The 23,256-nt window shown below is 33.6% G+C and overlaps 2 protein-coding genes across 2 annotated transcripts; one reads left to right on the top strand and one right to left on the bottom strand.

Moving 5' to 3' along the window:
• Positions 1 to 798: 798 nt before the first annotated feature.
• LOTGIDRAFT_231845 (hypothetical protein) lies at positions 799 to 13,356 on the top strand (the record flags this gene model as incomplete). The annotated part of the gene is made up of 13 exons (XM_009055004.1): positions 799 to 873; positions 1,118 to 1,173; positions 1,965 to 2,067; positions 2,793 to 2,900; positions 3,731 to 3,795; positions 6,034 to 6,118; positions 7,577 to 7,744; positions 8,519 to 8,570; positions 8,814 to 8,913; positions 9,823 to 9,929; positions 10,808 to 11,038; positions 11,765 to 11,874; positions 12,234 to 13,356. The coding sequence occupies 13 exons, from the start codon at positions 799 to 801 to the stop codon at positions 12,321 to 12,323; spliced, it is 1,350 nt and encodes a 449-aa protein (XP_009053252.1). The 3' UTR covers positions 12,324 to 13,356.
• A 99-nt stretch (positions 13,357 to 13,455) lies between these two features.
• On the bottom strand, positions 13,456 to 21,815 carry LOTGIDRAFT_231844 (hypothetical protein; the record flags this gene model as incomplete). Its single annotated transcript, XM_009055003.1, has 9 exons — positions 21,718 to 21,815; positions 18,575 to 18,795; positions 17,919 to 18,085; positions 17,314 to 17,564; positions 16,348 to 16,772; positions 15,590 to 15,871; positions 15,060 to 15,251; positions 14,365 to 14,512; positions 13,456 to 13,691 (listed from the first exon to the last, which is right to left on the bottom strand). Exons 1-9 carry the CDS (start codon positions 21,788 to 21,790, stop codon positions 13,456 to 13,458), a joined length of 1,995 nt encoding a protein of 664 aa, XP_009053251.1. The 5' UTR covers positions 21,791 to 21,815.
• Positions 21,816 to 23,256: the final 1,441 nt, after the last annotated feature.

Genomic DNA, 23,256 nt, shown 5'->3' with positions numbered 1-23,256 from the left:
TTGGTTTTAAAATACAAAATGTAAACAAACAACAAAACAGAAACTTATGGGCGCAGACATCTTGGGTTTTTAAAAACACAACGAAATATAACGAAACGAAAACTCTCAAATTAGATTTTCACTTTTGAGATCTAGATTTAGATCTATTTACTAATACTATAAGACTATTCTAAAAGACATATTCTTTATTTCAAAGCTTTTAGTATAGTGAAGAACGTCTTGGAACTTTTTTTCATAATATCATTCACTTTCTTTTTAATAATCTAAGTTGAAATTTGTGTGTAATTTTTCCCGCGGTAATCAAGTCGAAACTGATAGTAATAGAAAATTGTCCGGTACCGTACTTAGACTTATACCAAAATCGTTTGTCTCTCTGACGATAGATTGAAAGTTTCTATTCAATGATTAACTTGTGTTATTTAGTTAATGATATCAAAACACTAATTAAGTGAGTAAGTAGGTCTATTAATTATCTTTCATCTGATCAACTGTCTAGCCTTCTGCTGGAAATTATTATTAGGTTAGGAATGCGTAATTATTATTATGTAATCTTATTTCTCTCACACTCTGCTGAATTTGTATTGAAATATCATTATTTATATATAGGTATAGGTATTTGGTGAACATTAGGCTAAACATGAATAGGAGCGTGAAACCATTACTGTGGTAGATCTAGTCATCATAATCATATAAAATTTGTTTATGCTTAGATTTTGTGAATATTTGTAATAATTTAGTTAACAAAAGAGACAATATGATAAATGAAATAATTTGCTTACATTTTCAGGAAATAAAATCATGGCAGGAGATGCTGGTGCCAATTTGTTATATTTAGAGAATCTTGATGAATATGTTAATGATGAAAATAAAATTGTAAGTACCGGTACCAGTACTCATTTTAAAGGCAAAACACCTTGTCTTAATTGGGATCAGCTTTCTATTTGCATTCAGCAATATATGGCTTGATTAGTGTAGTCTCTTCACACACCTAACCATGCAACCGAGCCATTATAAGTCTTACTGGTTAATATGAATATACTCTAATTTGAAACTATACAACTTAGGATGATCAATCGCCTAATTCTTCACGATAATAATCATGTCTTTTATTTTGTAGGTGACATATAAATGGTTAAGTTGTACCTTACAAATTCATGTTAATTTGGCCAAGAGGTAAGTTAAGAATTTGAACTATTTTATTTACAGATTTTATAGGAATTGTTGATGTTACTCCCAATCTTAGTTTTACAGGTAAAATGGGTAGGGGTAATCCAGGAAAGATCAATGCCGAAAGGTTTTGCAAAGAATCAGCTGGTGGATCCTTATGAACCCTAAAGTCTTTTTATACGTCCATATGAAATGGAGGACATATATTGCCGTCACCCATGTCCGTCAGTCGGTCTGTCTGTCAACATTTGCTCGTAAACACTCTATAAGACACAATTCTTGACGGATTTTGTTCTTGAAAACGCGTTCAATTTTTAGCTCGTAAACACTCTAGAAGGCATATTTCTTGATGGATTTTAACGAAACTTGGCATGAGTGTTTCTATTGACCCAAGGATAAACCCTATTGAAAATCAGAAAAATCGAAAAATATTCAGTATGAGTTATTGCCCTTGTTCTTGAAAATGCTTAAATTTTTAGCTCGTATACACTCTAGAAGGGACAGTTGATTGTTACTGTACTGTTAAATATTTCTATTCAAAATCAAAGCTGCCAAGTGGGCGTATATTACCTTTCCTGGCAAGCTAACTTTTTTCTTCCTATGAGTAACATATAAATGAATAAAACAAGCCAGTGATATGATTCAGAAATTGTTGAAGATCGTAAAGCGTGAAACTCTGAGTAACAACATGTTAATCTGTTTCTAATCTATAAAACATATCGAAAACAAGATTTTCTGAATTGTTTGCATTGAGCACTATTATAACAGTGAAAATATTTTATTAATGTATTTTATAGATTATTATATTTATTTCTACAACAAGAAAGAAATGAGAAAGATAATGATTTATCTGTGACATATTTTGTAGCTGGTCAACATAAAGATAACAATGGTAACCAGGTAAGAGATTCATTTCTGTTACTTTGTCTTTTTCTAATATTTAGATATTAACAAAGTCCAATAATCAGCTACCCTATTAGACTGTACTTACATGTAAACAAAGTTTTGAGTTTCCATTTTACAATAGGCCTTTTATCCCAATTTGGAATTTTATTGTCATTTTGTATCCACCAGCCCATATTTACTTGAAACCCTGATCAATATTTCGATTGTTGTGGGTGAAACTCTGTATGCTCTCTCTGTGTATAATATATTGGTGAGATCTTGGACCAGTTTGATACTCATTAGTATTCAGTAAATTGTCAAGATACATAAAAAATCAAACATGAATAATTATGGATACACATGGATTTGAAGGCTCAAATTTCGACGATGAGCTGTGAACACTATTACTGATAATGTAAACTAAAAAAATTCCTGTTTCTAAAATTAAGGTATGATTGGTCGAACAGATAGTGAAGGTGCTTCTTTAGATTGATGTGTTTATTAAATTAATGGTTAAATCAAGGGGATTAGAGTATTGGAACATTTAAGTGACTCCAGACAATTAGCACAAAAAAAAATAATGATTACGTTTTGGGGAAAAATTCCTTGAATTTCTGTACTGGAAATATGCTTCTGAAAACAAATTCACAAATTTTATGCCATTGAAAATGATTGAGTTCATTATTTGACAAATATGAAGTATTCTGTCATATATTATATTATAATTGGTTGTATTGTAGAAACATATTTGTTGTGTAGTACCAGAGACTGAACTATCTACAGTTAAATCAAGGTTATCACCAGTTACTAGCTGTCATATCTATAGTGTACACAAAGTTAAACTCAAGGTAAATAAGGCCATACAAAATAAATAGTTTGTTTTACAGGCCCAAAAATGCCGATTGTTGCCTTAATATTAAATGTACATTAGATATGTGGAAATAAATAATAAATGCTTTAGCCCGCTCCGATTTATTCTACTTGAAAATCTAAAAAAGTGTTTATAAATAATAAATAATAGATTGGCCCTCTCGCACTGATTTTTGAAAAAAAAGGCCTGTAAAACGGACTATTTATTTTGTATGGCCTAAACTAAATTCAATTGTGATATATAGGAACCTTTTGGTAATGTTGAGAAACAGACATCTTGTTTCTCTTTTCATCCACCCCTGGTTTCCTAGATAGAGGGCAAAATGAAAATTCAGCAATTGTTGAGAAATTTGAATCACACCATAACCAGGGCACTTAATGCACATTATTCAGCACTCCCAAAGAATATCATATGCCAAAAGTTTGATACCATTAGATTGAGTTAAAAGTTGTATTTCCATGTGAGAAACTCTGTGAATGACCTTCGTTTAGGAGTTATTATTACATAACAATGTGGTACCAGTACCCAATCTTGATTATTCAATAAACACATTTGGATGTAATATTATGCAAATAATATGTGAAATTTCACTGGTATCAATTTGTAGGTAGTCATCCCTTTAAAGGTGTAATAATTGGGTGAGAATCACAAGGAGAACACTGACATTTAACTATGCAAATCAGAATCAGCATGTCTACAAGCAGACAAAATGAATTTTTTGATTTTGAGTACTACAATTGAAAGTATCAAATTTTGATTTGGTTATAAGTGAAGCATTATTTTTGTTTTTTTTTTGGTATTTTCTAGGACACTAATGCCTTGTATACCACTGATTATGAAAAAATAAAAGAAGATATATACAATGCTTGCAGGTATATTTTGTGTTTTTATGATTGTGGGACTTTGCTTTCAGCAAAAGTTTGTTATCGAAATGTCCATTCTTTTTTTTTTTTTTTTTTTTTTTTCGAAATTTACACACCTTCCTGAGCCTAGACTGCAGTAGTTGCAGCAACCATTCAACTTCTCTAGACCTTCTATAGTGGCAACGTGTTCCAATATATATTGGAACATTTTTGCAAAACCGGAAGTGCCACAGTTCAATATGTGCAAAAAGTCGAAAATCGGCTCTAGAAGGCGCATTTTTGCATCGATTTTCTTCGGGTTTTCATTTTTATAATCTACCTGTAATTTCTGACCTGATAGCACTTGAAAAATTATGAAATTCGAAAATTCGTCGCTCACTTTTTTCGATCAAATTTTTCGATTTTTTTGCAACTTTTTTGCTTTTGCATCGATTGATCTGAAATTTTAAATGCAAAGAGACTTCACTAATGTTAATAATATGATAAAGTCAAATTTTGTACGTCATTTCCGATTTTCAACAGGAAAGCGACTGAACTTCAAATCTACTTCCGGTTGAATAACTTCCGGTGTAATTTATGTAGGTCAACAAAATTTGGCTGATCTTTGGCAAATAAAATTTTATGGCCGATTTTAAAATAAAATTCAGACCGGAAGTGATACTTTGGCCGCCATATTGAAAAAACACACTTTTGTAAAACTCAAAATGGGGCCTCAGGGTAAAAGTTGATATGCTCAAATTTGATGTGAATGTATTCTGCAATCGATTGCGCAAAAAACATTGGGAGCTGAATTTTGAATTTCGCTTTTGCTTTTTTGCAACTTCCGGTTGAAATTTTTTAAAGCTTTAAACGATCACACCATGTGACCTTGACCTTTGTTGACCTTGACCTTCATAGGGTCCAAGGTCATTGACCTTGGCTATCATTTGATATTTTGACCTTTGACCTCCGACATGTACTTCCGGTTTTATAGCTATCCGTAAAAAGCCAAATTCGCAACTTTGGACTGCTCTAGCATGTGACCTAATTAACCTAGAGGGTTAATTTTTTCGGTTTCCTAATGTGCTTTTCATGCACTTAACATAGATATAGAACAATTGCTTTTTTAAAGCAAAATTGAAATTGGTGATTTTTTCAAATTTGAGTTTTGTTTTACCATATTTGTGTCATTTTGATCTTGGTGTATATATATCTTATGACCTAATCTATGTAGAACCTTGATATTTGGAATACAACTAGACACTTCGAATATGAATTCATCTATGACAAAAAAATGGGGGTGGGCGTGGCACATCCGAATTGAATTACTAATTGTTTACATTTTGGGGCTGGGGCATAACTCGCATAGGATACGTTTGTTAAAAAAAGCTCTTTGCACACAATTACTTCATCCTTTTGGCCACTTTGTGTTAACAGCTCAGTTGTTTCAGCTTTATAGTTCCAAAAAAGGAACGGGTTTTAACATTTGGATATTTTCATTTTTCGATTTTGACCTTTGTTGACATTTGTTGACCTATATCTTTTGACCTGAATAATATAGAAGCTTGACATTTAAAACACAACATAACATTTGGAATATCAATTAACCTATGCAAAAAAAATTAAGGTGGGCGTGGCACATTTGGGTTAAATTATTCATTATTGACATTTTTGGCCAAAGGCATAACTCGCAAAGAATACATTTGTTCAAAATGGAACTTTGCTCACAATTACGTCATCCTTTGAGCCACTTTGTCTTAGAAGGTCAGTTAGTTCAGCTTCATAATTCAAAAAACGGAACAGGTTTTGGAAATTGACAATTTTCAATTTTTGACCTTGACCTTTGATGACATTGACCTTTATTGGGTCAAAGGTCATTGACCTTGTCTATTAGTTTATGCTTTCATATTTGACCTCAGACGTCTACTTCCGCTTTTATAGCTGTCCAAAAACATCCAAATTCGCAAATTTGGACTACTCTAGCTCGTGACCTAATTAACTTTAAGGGTAAATTTTTGTGGATTCTGAATGTGCTCATCGTGCTCTTTCCAGTGATATATAATGCAAAATTGAAATTTCTGAATTTTTTTTTACAATATGTTAGCTTCCTTGAGCTAGTTCTATGTATTTCTTATGACCTATTTTCTGTAAAAGATTGGAATTTGGAACACAATGAGACATATTAAATATAAATTGACGTATGACAAAAAAGTTGAGGTGGGCGTGGCACATTAGGCTTAAATTACTTATTATTTACATTTTTATCAGGGGTATAACTTGTATGAAATACATTTGTTCAAAACAGGACCATGCACACAATTACTTCACCCCTTTGGCCATCTCGTGTGAAAAGGTCAGTTGTTTCCGCTTCGTAGTTCAAAAAAAATAACAGGGTTTAAATTTTGCATATTTTCAACTTTTGACCTTTACCATTGATGACCTTGACCTTTGTAGGATCGAAGTTCATTGACCTTGGCTGAAGATTTATTCCTTCATACTTGATATTCATCGTCAACTTCCGGTTTTATAATGTTTGTATTTTCAAAGTTTGATGACTCATATCTAGTGACGTTGACCTTGAATGACCTTCCCCTTAACATGGTCAAAGGTCATTGACCTTGGAAATCTAATCATACTTTCATATTTTATGTCTGGCTTCAACTTCCGCTTTAACAACCTTCCAAAAAAGCGAAATTTTCAAAATTTTTAACTGCTTTAGCACGTGACCTAATTGGCTAAGAACGTTGTTTTTTTCAGATTCTCTAGCAAATATATTATAGTATTATAATTTATAAGCTTTTATTTTATAGTTATAGTACTATAATTTATAAGCTTTTATTTTATAGTTATAGTACTATAATTTATAAGCTTTTATTTTATAGTTATAGTGCTATAATTTATAAGCTTATATTTGTTTATTGAGATTATAGTGCTATAATTTATAAGCTTTTATTTATAGTTATAGTACTATAATTTATAAGCTTTTATTTTATAGTTATAGTGCTATAATTTATAAGCTTATATTTGTTTATTGAGATTATAGTGCTATGATTTATAAGCTTTTTTTCTTTTTTTAGTTATAGTGCTATGATTTATAAGCTTATATGTACTTATTTTAGTGATAGTGCTATAATTTATAAGCTTATATGTACTTATTTTAGTTAATAGTGCTATAATTTATAAGCTTATATGTATTTATTTTAGTGATAGTGCTATAATTTATAAGCTTATACGTACTTATTTTAGTGATAGTGCTATAATTTATAAGCTTATGTGTATTTATTTTAGTTAATAGTGCTATGATTTATAAGCTTATATGTACTTATTTTAGTTAATAGTGCTATAATTTATAAGCTTATATGTATTAATTTTAGTTATAGTGCTATGATTTATAAGCTTATATGTATTAATTTTAGTTATAGTGCTATGATTTATAAGCTTATATGTACTTATTTTAGTGATAGTGCTATAATTTATAAGCTTATGTGTATTTATTTTAGTGATAGTGCTATGATTTATAAGCTTATATGTATTAATTTTAGTTAATAGTGCTATGATTTATAAGCTTATATGTATTTATTTTAGTGATAGTGCTATAATTTATAAGCTTATGTGTATTTATTTTAGTGATAGTGCTATAATTTATAAGCTTATGTGTATTAATTTTAGTTATAGTGCTTGACTCAAAGCATGTAACAATGTAATGGTAGTAGTCTGGTGTTATAGAGCTTTTAGATTCTTCTTTAAATATTTATCAAAAGCAAATATTTCTCTATGATGTTATCTTATGATCATGATATTTGATGTATAGAAAGAAAATGTGACGGCACCACCATCCAATATGACCAATATAAAAAAGAAACCAGAACCAAAAGGAAGTATAGCAACTATGTTTGGTAATACTAATAAAAAGACCACAGTTAAATCAGAAATTGAAGAAACATCTTCACAAAATAAAACAGAAAAACCTAAAACTCAGGTATTCATGTCTTGGTTTTTTATTCAATATCTATCTTAAAGAGACAGGTAGGTCATTTTTTGACCAATCATACTTTAGTCTCAGAAACTGGAATTTTTAGCTGAGCCTTCAAATCTATTGACGACTCATCAATTTAAGATAATCTGTGATATAAAGAATAGTTATTTATAGAAATAATGAGTAAAATTCCTAGTTTGAGATATTTTTAAAGGAATTATGTGATTTTTGTACATTTCTAATACTTCTGAAGACTATTTACATATATTCAAGACTAAAATCAACCCCTCCAAAATGGCGCACCTAGCCTTTTAAAAAGACATACAAAAGTCAATTTTTTGGTAGCTGCTTTACGATTTTTCCAAACTATTTTGAGAAATTGAGAAATAAGAAAACAATCAATGTGTTTAATTATATATATCAAATGTTTAATTTTTTGCGCCGTCGTATATTGCCATCACCAATTTCTGTCCGTCCACAATTGCTCGTTAACACTCTAGAAGGCACAATTCTTGACAGATTTTGACGAAACTTGATGTGAATCTTCGTTTTCACCCAAGGATGATCCCTATCCAAAATCAGAAAAGTCGAAAAATATTTTGTATGAGTTATTGCCCTTGTTCCTGAAAAAATGTTAAATTTTTAGCTTGTAAACAGTCTGAAGGTTGAATATTTCATACTGGTGATTGTTACTGTACTGCCAAATATTTTTATTTAAAATAAAAGCTGCTAGTGGGCGTATATTACCTTGTCTGGCAAGCTATCTTTGTATTCTAGGAGAAAACAAACAATAAAAAAGATGGAATGAAGGCTTTCTTTAAACCTGGAGGTAAGTTCTTAGAATTGAGAATTTCGAGTGATAGACCATCTATACTCTGTACAGAATGTAAAACCTTTGTTTGGCGGGATTTTGTTCAAATGACTTTTGTCCTGTGGGCCTTTGTCAGACATTCATAAAATATACTCATTTTCTTAAGTGTGCATACATTTGTTAGGGATGTAAAGTGTTACTAAATGCTACTAAATTGAAGGAAAAGTTATCAATTACTGATTGATGTTTTAATAATTTTAGAAAAGAAAGGCGATGATTCATTTTTAGATGAAAAACCTAAAGAAGACAAGAAATCTCCAATAAAAAATCAGACCCAAATTCAGAAAGACACAAATAAAAGGTACTACTTATTTTCTTTTGTCTTACTGAAAGAAGTTTCTTACCCCATCATATCAATGAAGAAAATTCCAAAAAGCATAAATACTCGGCTTATTTGAAGCTTTTTGTTCGCATATTTTCAGTGCATAAATTTCTATACAGTGGTGTAACCTATTTTCGTGGATATAAGGATTCAACACCGACTTTGTCGAAGTTAAAAAAACGAATTTTTATTTTTATGTCTTAGATGTTTCCTCAGATATTCTACAAAATAATTAAAATTGGTTTATTTCGATTTTCTTTATGAATCCTTCCCTTTGACCCATATTTCAGTAGCGTGATTTATAGCTAAAAGTCACTGAAACAACATAAGATTATGGTCCACTTGTTCCCTAGAATTTCCTGCTGACATGGAATCTGCTAGTTGATCACGTGACTTCATTCGTTGGACTACATTCTAGCAGACGACACTTGGAATTCCGATTACCGCTTGGGATTATAAGGAAATTCGGCCGGTGAAAAATGGTGACGTTTGGTAATAAGTGAAATCCGCCATTTTGTATTTGTCAGAGTATACATTAGTACATTTTACCTTGAAACTACTGATATTGTAGAGAAAACCCATGTTTATCAAAACAAGCTAATGCGGAGGTCGCACAAGGTCGCTCATGTAAATTATTAAACATTTCCAGAAATCCACGAAAAATAGGTTACCACGAAATTATGTTACTTGACTGTATACACGGTAATTTCACTTTGGTATCTTAGTATTTAAAACTCAAGTTCAGGAATCTGTATAGGAAATAAAATACAGTCTATAACCTGTATGAATATACTTATTAATTTTTTATTAATAAAAACTCACAAAATGTGTCAATTTGAGATTTGAATACTATATAATGTGGCATTTATTGATTGCATTTCATCTCAGTAGAAATGGTAAAAAGAAAGCTAGTAGTGATGCAGAAGATAATAGAAAGAATCAAACTAAAAGACGTAGAATAAAGGCTGATTTATTTGACAGTAGTTCTGAAGAAGGTAGGATATGATTATGTGTTCAAATGATCTAAATAAAGGAATAAGTAAGGTAGAGCTTATGGTTAATAGATGAAAAGTGGACATACTCAAGTGGACACTATTGGATCATCAACATGATTGAGGCTACTAGACTAGACTGCTGACAAGAATTACTGTCCTTGATATACTGAAAATAATGAAAATGAATTGAAAGTGGCTTGTCAATATCCTATTTGCCAAAGTTGCCATATACTACATTATAGGTGACTTGTGAACATGATCAGTTTTTGTACGTCCACATTATAATGTGTTCGTATATTGTCGTCGCCCCTGTCCGTCCATGGGTCTGTCCATCCACAATTGGCTTGTGAACGCAATAGAGACAACAGTTTTAATCTGATTTCAATGAAATTTGATGTGATCATTTATCATGATGAGATCTTGGTCAGGTTCAAATTTTACAATTTTTCGATGAATGGAATTTGAGTTATTGCCCTTGACCTAGTAAAAATGCATCACAATTTTTTAACAGTTTATGCCCATAATTTATGAAATTTTGTGTTTGAGTAAATCAACAACATCTTGTACAAATTAGATTTTTGGAATGATTTGACATAGATTAGTGACCGCCCTTAATATACAATATGTATCAGGAAAGTGGGCATATCTAGACAACCTCTTGTTTCAGATTTTTGTCAAATTTGGTTTGTAGCTTTATATCCAGAATATCTTGAACAAGTTTGAATTTTTGTACGATTAAACACACATTGACAGAGTTACAGCCCTTGATATACTAAAAATACATAGTAGGTAAATATAATTTTGTGTGTAGCTTTAAATCCACAATATTCAGGTACAAATATTTCATGAGTTACAGCCCTTGATGATATTCTCTGTAGAAATGGTTATATCAGATGAGGAGGAGTTAATACCACCAACACCACCTAGAGAAGCTAGTCCAGTTCCCTCACCCAGATCACCATCACCAGTTAAACAATTACCAGATAAACAATCACCCAAGAAACAGAATGGTGAGAAAAGAGCTGCCAATAATAATAGTGGTGAGAGAAAAAGAAAGCGTATCAAAAGATTAGTTAATAAAACATATAAGGATGAAGATGGCTTTATGAGTAAGTAATGAACCGTTTATCAGAACGAAAACCCCATGTTCACAATGGTCAAGGTATAACGTCTTCAACACACCTTGACTGCAAAGTCCCACTTTCTTATTTCATGGAAATTTGTGAATGCAGGAATTTGATTGGATTGTATGCCAGCAGATGCAGCCAATCTGAGTCCTTGACAGAAAGACTATTAGAAAATATTTGGAAATCAAGGGCTCTGATTGGCTGTGTCTACTGGTGTATTATCCAATAAAATCGCTGGCTGTGGAAAAAGAAATTGGGCCATTGCCATCCAGGTATAAGATGGAGAAAATTTATTTTGACCGTTGTGATGGATGAACCCATAGTTTCTTGCATTTTTCAACCTTGTTTCCCTGCAGTTCTGGAAATATCAAAAGGGACTAGGGGTTTGAGCTGCAGTCTGTGAATGTTGAACATCTCTCAACAGTTTTTGGGCAAAACGATCCTATGAATGCTTATTCAATTTAGTTTGTTTTGTACTGGTTTGAGTCCCTCTAGTTTAATCTGCTATCTTGGAGGATACAGAGCACTTGATTTTGTCATTTTTGTCTATCTTGAATGCGTAGTAGTGCTCTTGGACTATTTCATGGTTACCTTATTTATTTTATCTGCTACAGAGCTTATTAGTTAGAATTTGTAAAATATGTTTAGTTTTCTCTTGGAGGTTTTTTATGAGCTTGATGACCAATTGACTCATATTTAATTTTACAGCTACAGAGAAAGTATATGAAACAGATTCTACTGATGTATCTGATGAAGAAGAACCAATACCAAGTAAAACTCAACAGAAAACACCAGCTGATACTTCTTCTAAACATGAGGTAGGGTTTTTTTAAATGATGTACATTTAAAGGGACAGGTTAGCCATTTTCAGGGGTTTCTTTCAATCATGGATAATTCAAGACATGCACTGTTAAGACTCAAATTTCGACAGTGTTGTCAAAAGTTAGTCACATCTTTGGTCAATTGTGAAGTTGGATGAACCCATAGTTCCTTGCATTTTTCAACCTTGTTTTCCCTGGAGTTCTGGAAATGGCAAAAGTGTCTAGTGGTTTGAGCTGCAGTCTGTAAACGTTGAAAAAGTATATGAAAGTATATGATTGTGTACACAATGCATAGGCTCATACAGAAGCTGGAAATCCATTCCTTAACTTAAATTAAGTGTTGTTTTTTATTTCAGGCACAGAAAAAGAAATCACCACCCAATAAAAAACAGTCACCAGTTAAAGGCAAACAGATGTCCTTAACATCATTTTTTACAAAAAAATAAAAACTTTATTAAATCTCTACAGTATACATAATTATTATAAATAAAAGTAATTGGTATTTACAGTCTTGTATTGTTGAGACAGAAACATATTACAGATAAAGAGGTATTTCTTTTGCCATTTTTTTAAATATTGCTCAAAGTTCTGAGGATTTCGTTTGTTGTATTTGGGGCATGTGGTACCTTTGTTTATTTATATTTCTGCAGACCAAACTTGACCAAGCCAAAATGTTTATGTGCATAGGTTTCAAAGGTTGTGAATGCTGGCCCATACTAAACTATGTATGGTTCTTACATGGAAATAACACAGACGAACATAGTTCACACCGGCTTTGAATTTCCAATCTAGTATCCAAAAAAGCCTTCAAATCACAAGCAAAGCCATTTCTTCACCTTTACAGAAAAGTAAAGTTTGAGTAAAATGAATACTACTAATTTATTATTACTTCCAAAATATACAAATAAATATGATGAGAGAACCGGTACTGTTAATTCCTTATGAAATAATGCCATTTGCGACTGTTGTGGTTTTACAGTGTGTGATAAATTCATGGCCAAAATATTATCTCAATGAGTAGCCTACCAACAAATTCACACAGAATGGACCCTGTCTTATTATATTTTCCCCCAAAAAATCTTACAAAAGATAAACAAGATGAAAATAAACAATTTACATATAAGTTAAAACAAAATATCTAGACACCCCTTTCTTAGTGTTCCAAATATATTTGTATTTGACTCTAAATTGATACTTAAATGTTTCCTGTGTTCATCATGGGTATTTTGAACATCCATTCAGATTTCATGTATGATGTGTAAAACCCAACAAATAAGATAAAATCAGTTAAAAGCGCCTCATAAATTACTTCAAAATTATTCTCCCTTAGTCTCAAAATCAATCAGTAATAGTGTTTACAGCTCACCGTCTTCAAATGCATATGAGTCCAGAATGTTTGATTGTTAAAAAAATAACGAAACACTGCCATATAAAACATATATAAAGAAATAGGAAAAGAACTGATAATTTCTAATACTTCTGAAGACTATTTACATATATTCAAGACCCAAATCAACCCCCGAAAATGACAAACCTGTCCCTTTAAATTTATCACAACTCTTTCAAAATGTTAAAAAACTAGTGAAACAAGAAGAAAACTAGTGATAGAAATATAACAGCTATATTGCACTGGAATGATATAGAGGAACTAGGATAGGGTGTTGCTGGTTCTTCATCACCATGATACTGGTAGTTACCACATGTTGGAAATCCTTTAGGTCTTTTAGGCATATCATCTTTAGAACCAACTTGTATTAATAAACCCATACCAATTTCTACATGGAATTCTATATGACAGTGGAAGAACCACATTCCTGCAATAAAAGATACAGTTTTAAACCCTAAAAGGAGCAATTCTAGCAAAGTATTTGTAAAACTTCATTTTGCACAATGGTTAAGAGTGCTGGTTATTTACTTTACGCTATTTGTTTGGTTAAACATTTGGTAGTTGTTGGTTCTAATCTCAGTCAGCGTCTGAAAGTCTGATGACCTTTAATTAGTCATCTTCACTCATAATTCTAGTCAACCCAGCTGTAAATGTGTAGGGATAATCCGAGAAATACCAATGCCAAGAGGTTTGGCTTAGGACAAGTTGGTAGAAAAGATCCTTTAAAAGCTGGTTTCACTCTTTTACGATTTCTTTCCTCACTTGTGAGCTGTTACTGATTTCTTATGTCTTTTTTAGAATATGATATAGCAATTACTGTACAAGTACTGTTAGGTTTGAATGATATTTTGGGTAGTGATTGGATGTGAAACTGTAAATCAGAAAGGTGTAAACAGAAGCTATATGTACAAGAGAGAGAGAGAGCATCTTTTCTGTTCTTTTTATGACAGCATTACTGGCTGAAATGTACCCATTGTCCAGAGCTGAAATGGTAACGTTTTCTTGGGATGTAATGTTCAAGTTATGATATTACGCTTAAAACTCTCTGCTACGTCTGCAGTAGCTAAATGAGAAGGCAGATGTCTGAAGATGAGATTTACCTGGATTATTGGCATGGAATCTAATAACTGTATAACCACCATCTGGTACAGTCACAGTATCTTTAGCTACTGCCTTACTTAATTTACGTTCTATTAATCCTTCTCTGTCTAATCTCATCACTTCTTCCAAACTGGTTGATACATTCAACTGAAATATAAAAAATGAAAGATGAAAGCGCTGTGGAAGGTATGGTTTTGAGACACCAGCTTAATTACCAAAGTACTGTGGAAGTCATATTTTGAGACACCAGCATAATTCCAAGAAGTTTTGATACTCGAGCATTATTTCAAAAAGTGCTGAGGAAGGCATGTTTTTGAGTGACCTGACAAAACAATTTCACAAAGTGCTGGAGAAGGTATGTTTTGAGACTCGAGCATAATTTCACGCAGTGCTGGAGAAGGCATGTTTTGAGACTCAAGCATAATTTCACGCAGTGCTGGAGAAGGCATGTTTTGAGACTCGAGCATAATTTCACGCAGTGCCGGAGAAGGCATGTTTTGAGACTCGAGCATAATTTCACGCAGTGCTGGAGAAGGCATGTTTCAGGACTCGAGCATAATTTACGCAGTGCTGGAGAAGGCATGTTTTGAGACTCGAGCATAATTTCACGAAGTGCTGAGGAAAGCATGTTTATCAAAAATAAGTCCTCCGAGGTAGAATGATCTTCCCTTATGAAACTGCCATATTGACTTACCTTGCCCATACCTACTACCCTAAAAGTATGACCATGTAAATGTGTCGGATGGTTGGCATTAAATGTTACTCCTTCATCTATTAGTATAATTTCTACCACATCATTTAAATCTACCACTAATCTATGTACACATTGACAGAATTCTCGACTACAGTTCTTGTTCTTCACAGTATCAACATTACAGTACATTTCCTAAATACAAAATATATAACGTCTATACAATAATGTTATCATGGACACCTTTTCCGTTTGAATTGACGGAACAATATCTTTACATCCGTCATGACATTATAATCAACGCCTTCCTTTTAAAAGTAGAACGTCGTGTCATATAGAGCTCGAGCCCTCCACCTTCCCTCGTTACTATAGTCACTTTAGTCTTAAGTGTTAACATATTGTATTGAACGCCTCCCTACCTATCATGGAACGTCATCATAGTCAACACCTTCCTTTGGTGATCTTGTCAGTCCTCGTCTTTTGTGTCAATATTGCGAAGAACACGAGGGAGCTCCTCTTTATATTGTACTTACCTCTGAAATGTCATCAAATTGAGTTAATGGTGGAGATGAAGGGAGATGATTTGATATACCATTCATCTGTGGTGAGTACAGATGCTTGTTTTTGTTGATGGATTGAAGAGGATATAACTCCGGATGGTTGAAATGAAAATTGTCTAGTTTATTGAAGTCGAAGGTCACATAAAATTTCTTATCTGGAGTCCCGTCCATTCCATCAAAATCTTCTATTAAAGCATTTAATTTGGTAACTGGTAGTTTAGTCTCTGTTGCTTTTTCATTCCATGGATTTAGAAGCTGAAATACAAGTGAAGTTAAATTGGTCTCAATTATTAGTTATGTTAAAATATAAGCAAACTATCCAGGTAAGTGCTCATGACTGAAAAGTGTTGCCAAAGGTAATATCAATTCCAATATTTTCAGTTACTTGTCAAATGAATACTTTTTCTGAACTTCGACCTTCTTTTTTGTATTCCTGAGTAGTGACCGCAACACTATAAGGGGTCTCTGAAGTCTAGTTTTGGAACCAGGTGATTCCGGGAATGCTATTTATGCTAGTCTAGGAATTGACATTGTCAAACGACATTCAACCTGCTAATAATGGCTGAGTGGTGACAGTAAAACTTAAGGTGGTCTCTAAAGTTTATCATAGTTTTGGAATCAGGTGCTTCAGGAAATTGACATCTATTTAAGCTAGTCTAGGAATTGACATCTATTATTGTTACTTTTGGGATCTTGTCAAATTCAAAAGGGACTGCCATATTCAAACCTACCATTCCTCCGCGCTTCGAATCCAAATAATTTGACGAAGCTGACGGTTGTTCTTCGGAAGCACCTTCATATCTGATGATAGCAAAAGCCTGACCTTGTTTCTGTGATTCACCACAATCAGCCATACCACGGACTCTAAACCAATAATTTCCAGGATCTTGGGTGGCATGGAGCACAAAATCAAACCTTTCACCAGCAAAGATATTGAAGGAATCGACTACAACTGGATCGAATGGACTACCATCACTTGCTATCACCGTCATGGTGTGATCATCTATAGATATTTGTAGTGGACAATTGAAGATAGCGTTACTGGCCACTCTAAATCTGTAGGTCTCATTCATTTTAACTTTGAAAACTTCATTTGGTGTCTTGAATATTTGATCAGGAGTATCATCGTATTTAAACTCTTTATAATTATTCCTGCCTGAAAAGCATCAAAGCGATGAAATTGGAATGCCATAAATTGTCCAAACAACCAATAGGACAAGGATCAGGTTGATATAAGGCATCCTAGAGCTCCGGAGTACCTTTGCAGATTTAAGAGTGCACTAGTCATGGTGGAAATATTCTAATGTGGGATACATTTTACACGATTTTGGAAGTAAAGGTCTTCATTTTTTATAGCCCGAGGGTGGGGGAATGGTGGCATGGCCCAAAATTACCGGATAGATACGCCACTGTGCTTTACCAAATACAAATGGTTAATAAGATATTGTATTTTATGATCATAAATTCATATCCATATCTGAAAGTTTATTCAATCGACTGTAAGGAATTCTATATTTGTGAAAAAGGACCATTTCGGCGTTGTTAGATACATTAATAAAGTCCTAATGATCAGAACCGCAAAACGAAACCTGAAATCTAAAACAACATTTTGACTAAACACAGTTAATGCATTCACATGAGAAAGTATATTAATCATTAGTGAGTAAGTAATTTATACTAAAAAGTGGTATACATACCATTTATTAACATCAGACGCGGCTTATTATCACCATCATTATGATGATGCGCAGCAAATCTATCAATAGTCAGCTGATTTAACCAGTCGTTCACCACCATCGTATGTTCTGGCAAGTCATGATCATATAGCGACCAGTGTACGTCTGATTTGGGTGGTTGTCGTACTACCAGATTACCGTAAACCCCATCAGCTCTCTGCACACCAGTATGAGCATGCCAGAAGTGCGTTCCTGGATTGCTAGCTCGGAACCTAGAACAGAAGTGAGTAAATGAGAAACAGCTTATGCAAATTGTCGTTTTAGTTTCCGCCACATATGAAGCCATTTGTAAAAGTGAACCACAGTCCCAACTTTTTATTAATAATGGGATGTGGTATAAGCTATGGGTAAGGCATATTGCCCGGAGAAACGTCAGAATGAGCTTGCTAGAAGTGCGTTCTAGGATTGCTAGCTCGGAATCTGGAACAGCCAAAAGTATGTTAAGATTGTTGATTGCTTTAAATCCATCGTCTCATACCAAGCCATTGAAAAAAGTGAACCACGATCTCATTTAAAGAGCGTGGATTAAACGGTGTTGTATTCTAGCGTATTGCCTGGAAACTTACTTGTACTGGAAGGTAGTGCGAGAAACAATGGGACACTGTGTAACCATAGGAACTCCATCATTCCATTGTGAATCTATCTGCAATATACCATGCCAATGAATGGTTGTTCCTTCACCAGTTTCTAAGTTGTTGTGGACGTTCACAACTATCTCATCATTCTCACACACCTACAAAATATATCTGAATTTGTATTGTGAGCCAACGAATGTGATCAGGTTTTATCATGACATCGGTAAAAGTGGTTTTCGCTGAGAGAGTTTCTTGTTAATAGCTGTCTTCCCGAACATTACCACCCAACGCCTGCACATCTTGAGGCAGGCTTTCTCTTCCTTGCAATTCAATCTATCTAGTTGATTACCACGTCCACAAGAACAATGGCGTCTTAAATTATTTCCTTAAAGAAGGTTTTCTCCCCAAAATTTTAAATTGTGTTTTACCATATCATGTCGAGACACCTATACCTCGGTCGACAAGGGATTACAGGGCTATGTCTACTAAGAGTCTGAAAGGAATTACAATGTAATCTTTGTCATCCGACATGCAAGTGGGTAATATAAATATGTCGGATTACGGAGAGTTTCGTAGTACCCAAAGTTCGGTATTTTTAACATTTATCGACTATGAAACATTTGAAAGACAATATAGTATTCACTTACATGTATACCAGGACCAGGTAGCATGCGGTTTACTGTTATAATAGATCTAGAAACACCATCAGCTGGTACACAATGCGGTCTGTAACAATCAGTTATATTTCTAGGACAGTCATAGCAAGCTTTAGATAAGGTATAGTAATATTCTAATGTAAAATCATAGACACAAGTCATTGGTTTTCCATCATCTTGGCACTCTCTCTTACAAGGATGATCGTTATAATCTGAAACGAGAATGAACCGTTATACCCTCAAAATCAATACATACACATACTTATCGAAAGTTCGGATAGATAGATCATAGATCAAGCAACATTCAGATAGCCCCAGACAGCTCATCATCGAAATTTGAGCCTTCAAATCCATGTGTGTCAATATACATGTATAGATCTAGTCAATCAAATCTCTACAAATGGGTGCAGGGTATTAACCCACAGGCTTTATTTGATTATTGACTAACTGTTATTGTCTCCTCTCTTTTTGTTGGATCGTTAATTCAGTTAATGTACTAGTTTAACTAGAGTTTTGTCATTGAGTCTTGCGAACACTGATGAATGAAAAAATATTTGAAACGTGTTGATCTTACAGTGTTTTGAGTCAGAAAACACGAACTGTCCTTTTTGTACGCCCACAAGAAATGGTGGGGGGGGGGGGGGGGGGGGCGTATATTGCCATCCCATCACCCATGTCCGTCCGTCCGTCCGTCCGTCTACTCTACAAGACACGATTCTTGTCGGATTTCGACAAAACTTGGTGTGAGTGTTCGTAATCACCCAAGGATGAACCCTATTGAAAATCAGAAGACTCGAAAAATGTTTAGTATAAGTCATTGCCCTTGTTGTTGAAAAGCGTTCAATATTTAGCTCGTAAACACTCTAGAAGGCACAATTCTTGACAAACATTGACGAAACTTGTTGTGAGTGTTCGTTATCACCCAAGGATGAACCGTATCGAAAATCAGTTACTACCCTTGTTGTTGAAAAGCGTTTAATATTTAGCTCGTAAACACAGACAGATTTTGAGGAAACTTGGTGAAATTGTTCATTATCACCCATAGATGAATCCTATTTAAAATCGAAAAATGTTTCACAGGAGTTATTGGTCTCGTTCTTGAAAACGCTTTAAAATTTTATCTCCCGAACACTAAAAGGCATGATTCTTGCCGGATTTTGGCAAACCTTGGTTTTATTATTCAGTACCGCGCTGAAGGTTGAATATTTGCCTTCACGTTTTCAATAACTCAATAGTATTCAGTATTGCCCCAGAAAGTTGAAAAGAAGTGTATGACTGAAGGTTGAATGTTTTATACTGATGATTGTTCCCTTATTCTAATCAAAATCAAAGCTGCCAGTAGGCGTATATTACCTTTCCTGGCAAACTATCTTGATAAAAAGCAGCAACTTCTACATTTTTCACCCTTTATATTCATTAATAAGAACATGTTTTCTCGCGTTGTCTTTCGTTTTTCTTGGAATTAGGAGGTATAATCAAAGTTTTTAAAGAGACAGATTCGTCATCCGTTTAAGCTAAGCTAATCAGTGACTAGTGTCAAGAATTATCCCCGTTTGAATGCTAAAAAGACGACTCGTCAATTTTTTAGACTCTGTCATATATAGAAAAGACATTATAGAATTCCTTTTTTTTTGAAGAAATTATGCCATTTTCGTTCATTGCTAATACTTCTGAAGACTATATTCATATATTCAAGACTCAAATCCACCTAAAGAAAATAAGACGAATCTGTCCCTTTAATAGCAAGTGTTAAGGAGATTAAATTTGACTCAAGTCGGTGTAGATGTTATTGTACTCTGATACTAAATTCTAACTTTCTAAATAACGGAACACACTTTTATGGTATACTACTCCTTATTAGTCACCTGAAGATGACAATGTCGATTGTTGAAACGTCGTGTGTAATAAAACTAAGAAGTAGTATACTATAAAATTGTGTTCCGTTATTTTATGTGATCTCTACCCCTAAATGTCGCTATAGGATTATTAACTTTCTAAAGTTCGACTTTAGTCAAGGTAAGAGCGCTGCATGTGTCATCTTGATCTTTGGGATGAATTTAATTATTTGATGTTAGATTAAATGAAAAATAATGAAGATTAACAGAAGAAAACTACTCAGCAGATCTAGATACCCTACTCCAAATTCTCAGTAAAGTATGTGTTCCACCCTAGGCATCTACGGTGTATTTAGACTATTGGGCTATGTCCTCCTCGTCAGGCCTCTGAAAAGTCTTTTTTTATACGCCCACATGAAATGGGGGGCATATATTGCCGTCCCCCATGTCCGTCCGTTAGTCCACAATTGCATGTAAACACTCTACAAGACACAATTTTTGACGGAATGAACCCTATTGAAAATCCGAAGAATCGAAAAATATTAAGTGTGAGTTATTGCCCTTGTTCTTAAAAAGTCCTTCAATGTTTAGCTCGTAAACATTCTAGAAGGCCCAATTCTTGACAAATTTTGACGAAACTGGATGAAATTGTTTATTATTACCCATGGATGAAACATCGAAAATCAAAAAAAACAAAATATGATTCATAGGAGTTATTGACCTCGTTCTTCAAAATGCATTAGCATTTTAGCTCTTAAACACTAAAAGGCATGATTCTTGCAGAATATTGACAAAACATGGTTTTATTATTAAGTCTCGCGCTGAAGATTGAATATTTGCTTTCTAGAGTTTTCACGATCTTAAAAATTGAACACGTTTTCAAGAACAAGGGCAATAACTCATACTCATTATTATTCAGTATCGCCCTAAAGAGTTCAAAAGAAGTGCATGACTGAAGGTTGAATATTTCATACTGGTGATTGTTACTGTACTGCTAAAACATTTTTATTCAAAATCAAAGCTGCCAGTGGGCGTATATCTTAATTATTGTTCCGAAGACCAATGCACTTTATCAGATGAAAATAATCGCCAAATTTTACCATTACCAATTCTAGATACCTATAACTGTACGTTAAAATAACCATTTTTAATCACATTACTTAAAATTATGATGTCAATAAAGCCAAACTTGTTCGCAAATTTTGTTATTTTGTCTTAATATATTTTCACAATGCTAATATTTGTTGCAATATGTGTTAACTATTGCGTTTGTGTTTGAAATCTAAAAACAGAATTTACCTGAAAATTTGGAAGAATCGGCTGTTACTCCAGTCATAAAGCAAATAAATAGTAAGTAAAATAGCACATCCATATTCTATCCAGTTGGCAAACCTCTGGTCCGTTGATTGTGCTTTACATAAACTTCTATATTTTTATATGAATTTTACCACCTATAACCGTCTTAGCTTAGCACAACTACGAAACATAGCTTAGGGCTACCCCTAGAAAGACATATAGCCCGAAATCTCGTCCATGTTTCAAAGAAAATTCATTATTGCCAAAAAAACATATCGGGGATAACACGTTGTAAACGAATCACATTTTTGCAAGAGGAGACTTTGCAAGAGAAAAGTTTTAGTTTGTTTCATGTTTCCGATTTCTGCATTATCAGTTAACTCTCCGAATACATTGACATTGTTATCATCTGCAACAACAAGAACAGATGAACCTAAGTTTCTCCAATGTTTGAAATTATACCTGGTCGCGTTACGTTACCTATTTAGTTACCTACTCAACAAGGTTCGTTTTTTTTTTACTCCCTAAGCTTTTGTTCAAAATATTGGTATAAATGTAAAAACTATCACTCTGCCCAGTAACCATAACGACTCAATAAACTGTTAAGACATCAAGGGGTTCGACTCGATCCCATAAAGTCCCTCCCCCCTTCCGACACACACACATCCGCGTAAGGAAGCGTTGTGGTCGGGGGAGGGTTGTATGGCCGGCACAATTTCGGATTATATACAGGAATGATGAGGATGTTGTGATATGGAAGATGAGATATTTAAAGTCTGGCTATGCGCGAATGCACTTAATGAATACTATGCGTAAATGCACATAATGAATATACGGGGTAAACAATAATTGTTATGTTGGAGATAGGGGTATAAACCATACACCGTCTTGCGTATGTGGTTAATAAGATATTAACAAAAGCTTCAAAATGTAACCGAAATTTGACTGATAATTTGACCAAAATATCATTAAACAGGGGGAACAATATTGAAACATTGATCTTTCCTGGATTAACCGTACCCATTTACAGCTGCGTCGACTGGAGTTATGGATGAAGATGACGTATGCAAGGTCATCGGACTTTCACAATTCAATTGAAATTATAATAGAACCCATAACCGCGATTTTGTTCGTCAACTATGCAAATGACGTAATGTTAAGAACCAATTATGCTCTAACCGACTGCGCAACAGAACCCAATAATGGGGAAGAATGGGGATTGTCCAAAGCGTGGGTTTCGGACTTTTACTGTTTACCCATTATTTTAATGATATTCTGAGCACGTCCTTGGGTATATCATATTCATATTAGTAAACATCCAGATCTTAAAGTTGTTGTCCTTTGTTTGTTTATATTTATAGATATTCGAGTATTTCTAATAAACACATCTCAATAGAAAAAAAAATTATGAAACCCCTGCTTGGATGAACTTCAGACTTTAAAACTTCATTAAACTTAATGCATGATATGTCAGATTCATGCATGATAGGTGTCGAAAAGAAAAATGAATAAGGACGATGATTAAGCTTCTGACCAACGAGT

This window comes from Lottia gigantea (assembly GCF_000327385.1).
Source record: "Lottia gigantea unplaced genomic scaffold LOTGIsca_23, whole genome shotgun sequence".
Classification (NCBI taxonomy): Eukaryota; Metazoa; Mollusca; class Gastropoda; family Lottiidae; genus Lottia; species Lottia gigantea.
Note: the sequence above shows the minus strand (reverse complement) of the source record. Positions and strands in the feature narration are given on the sequence as shown.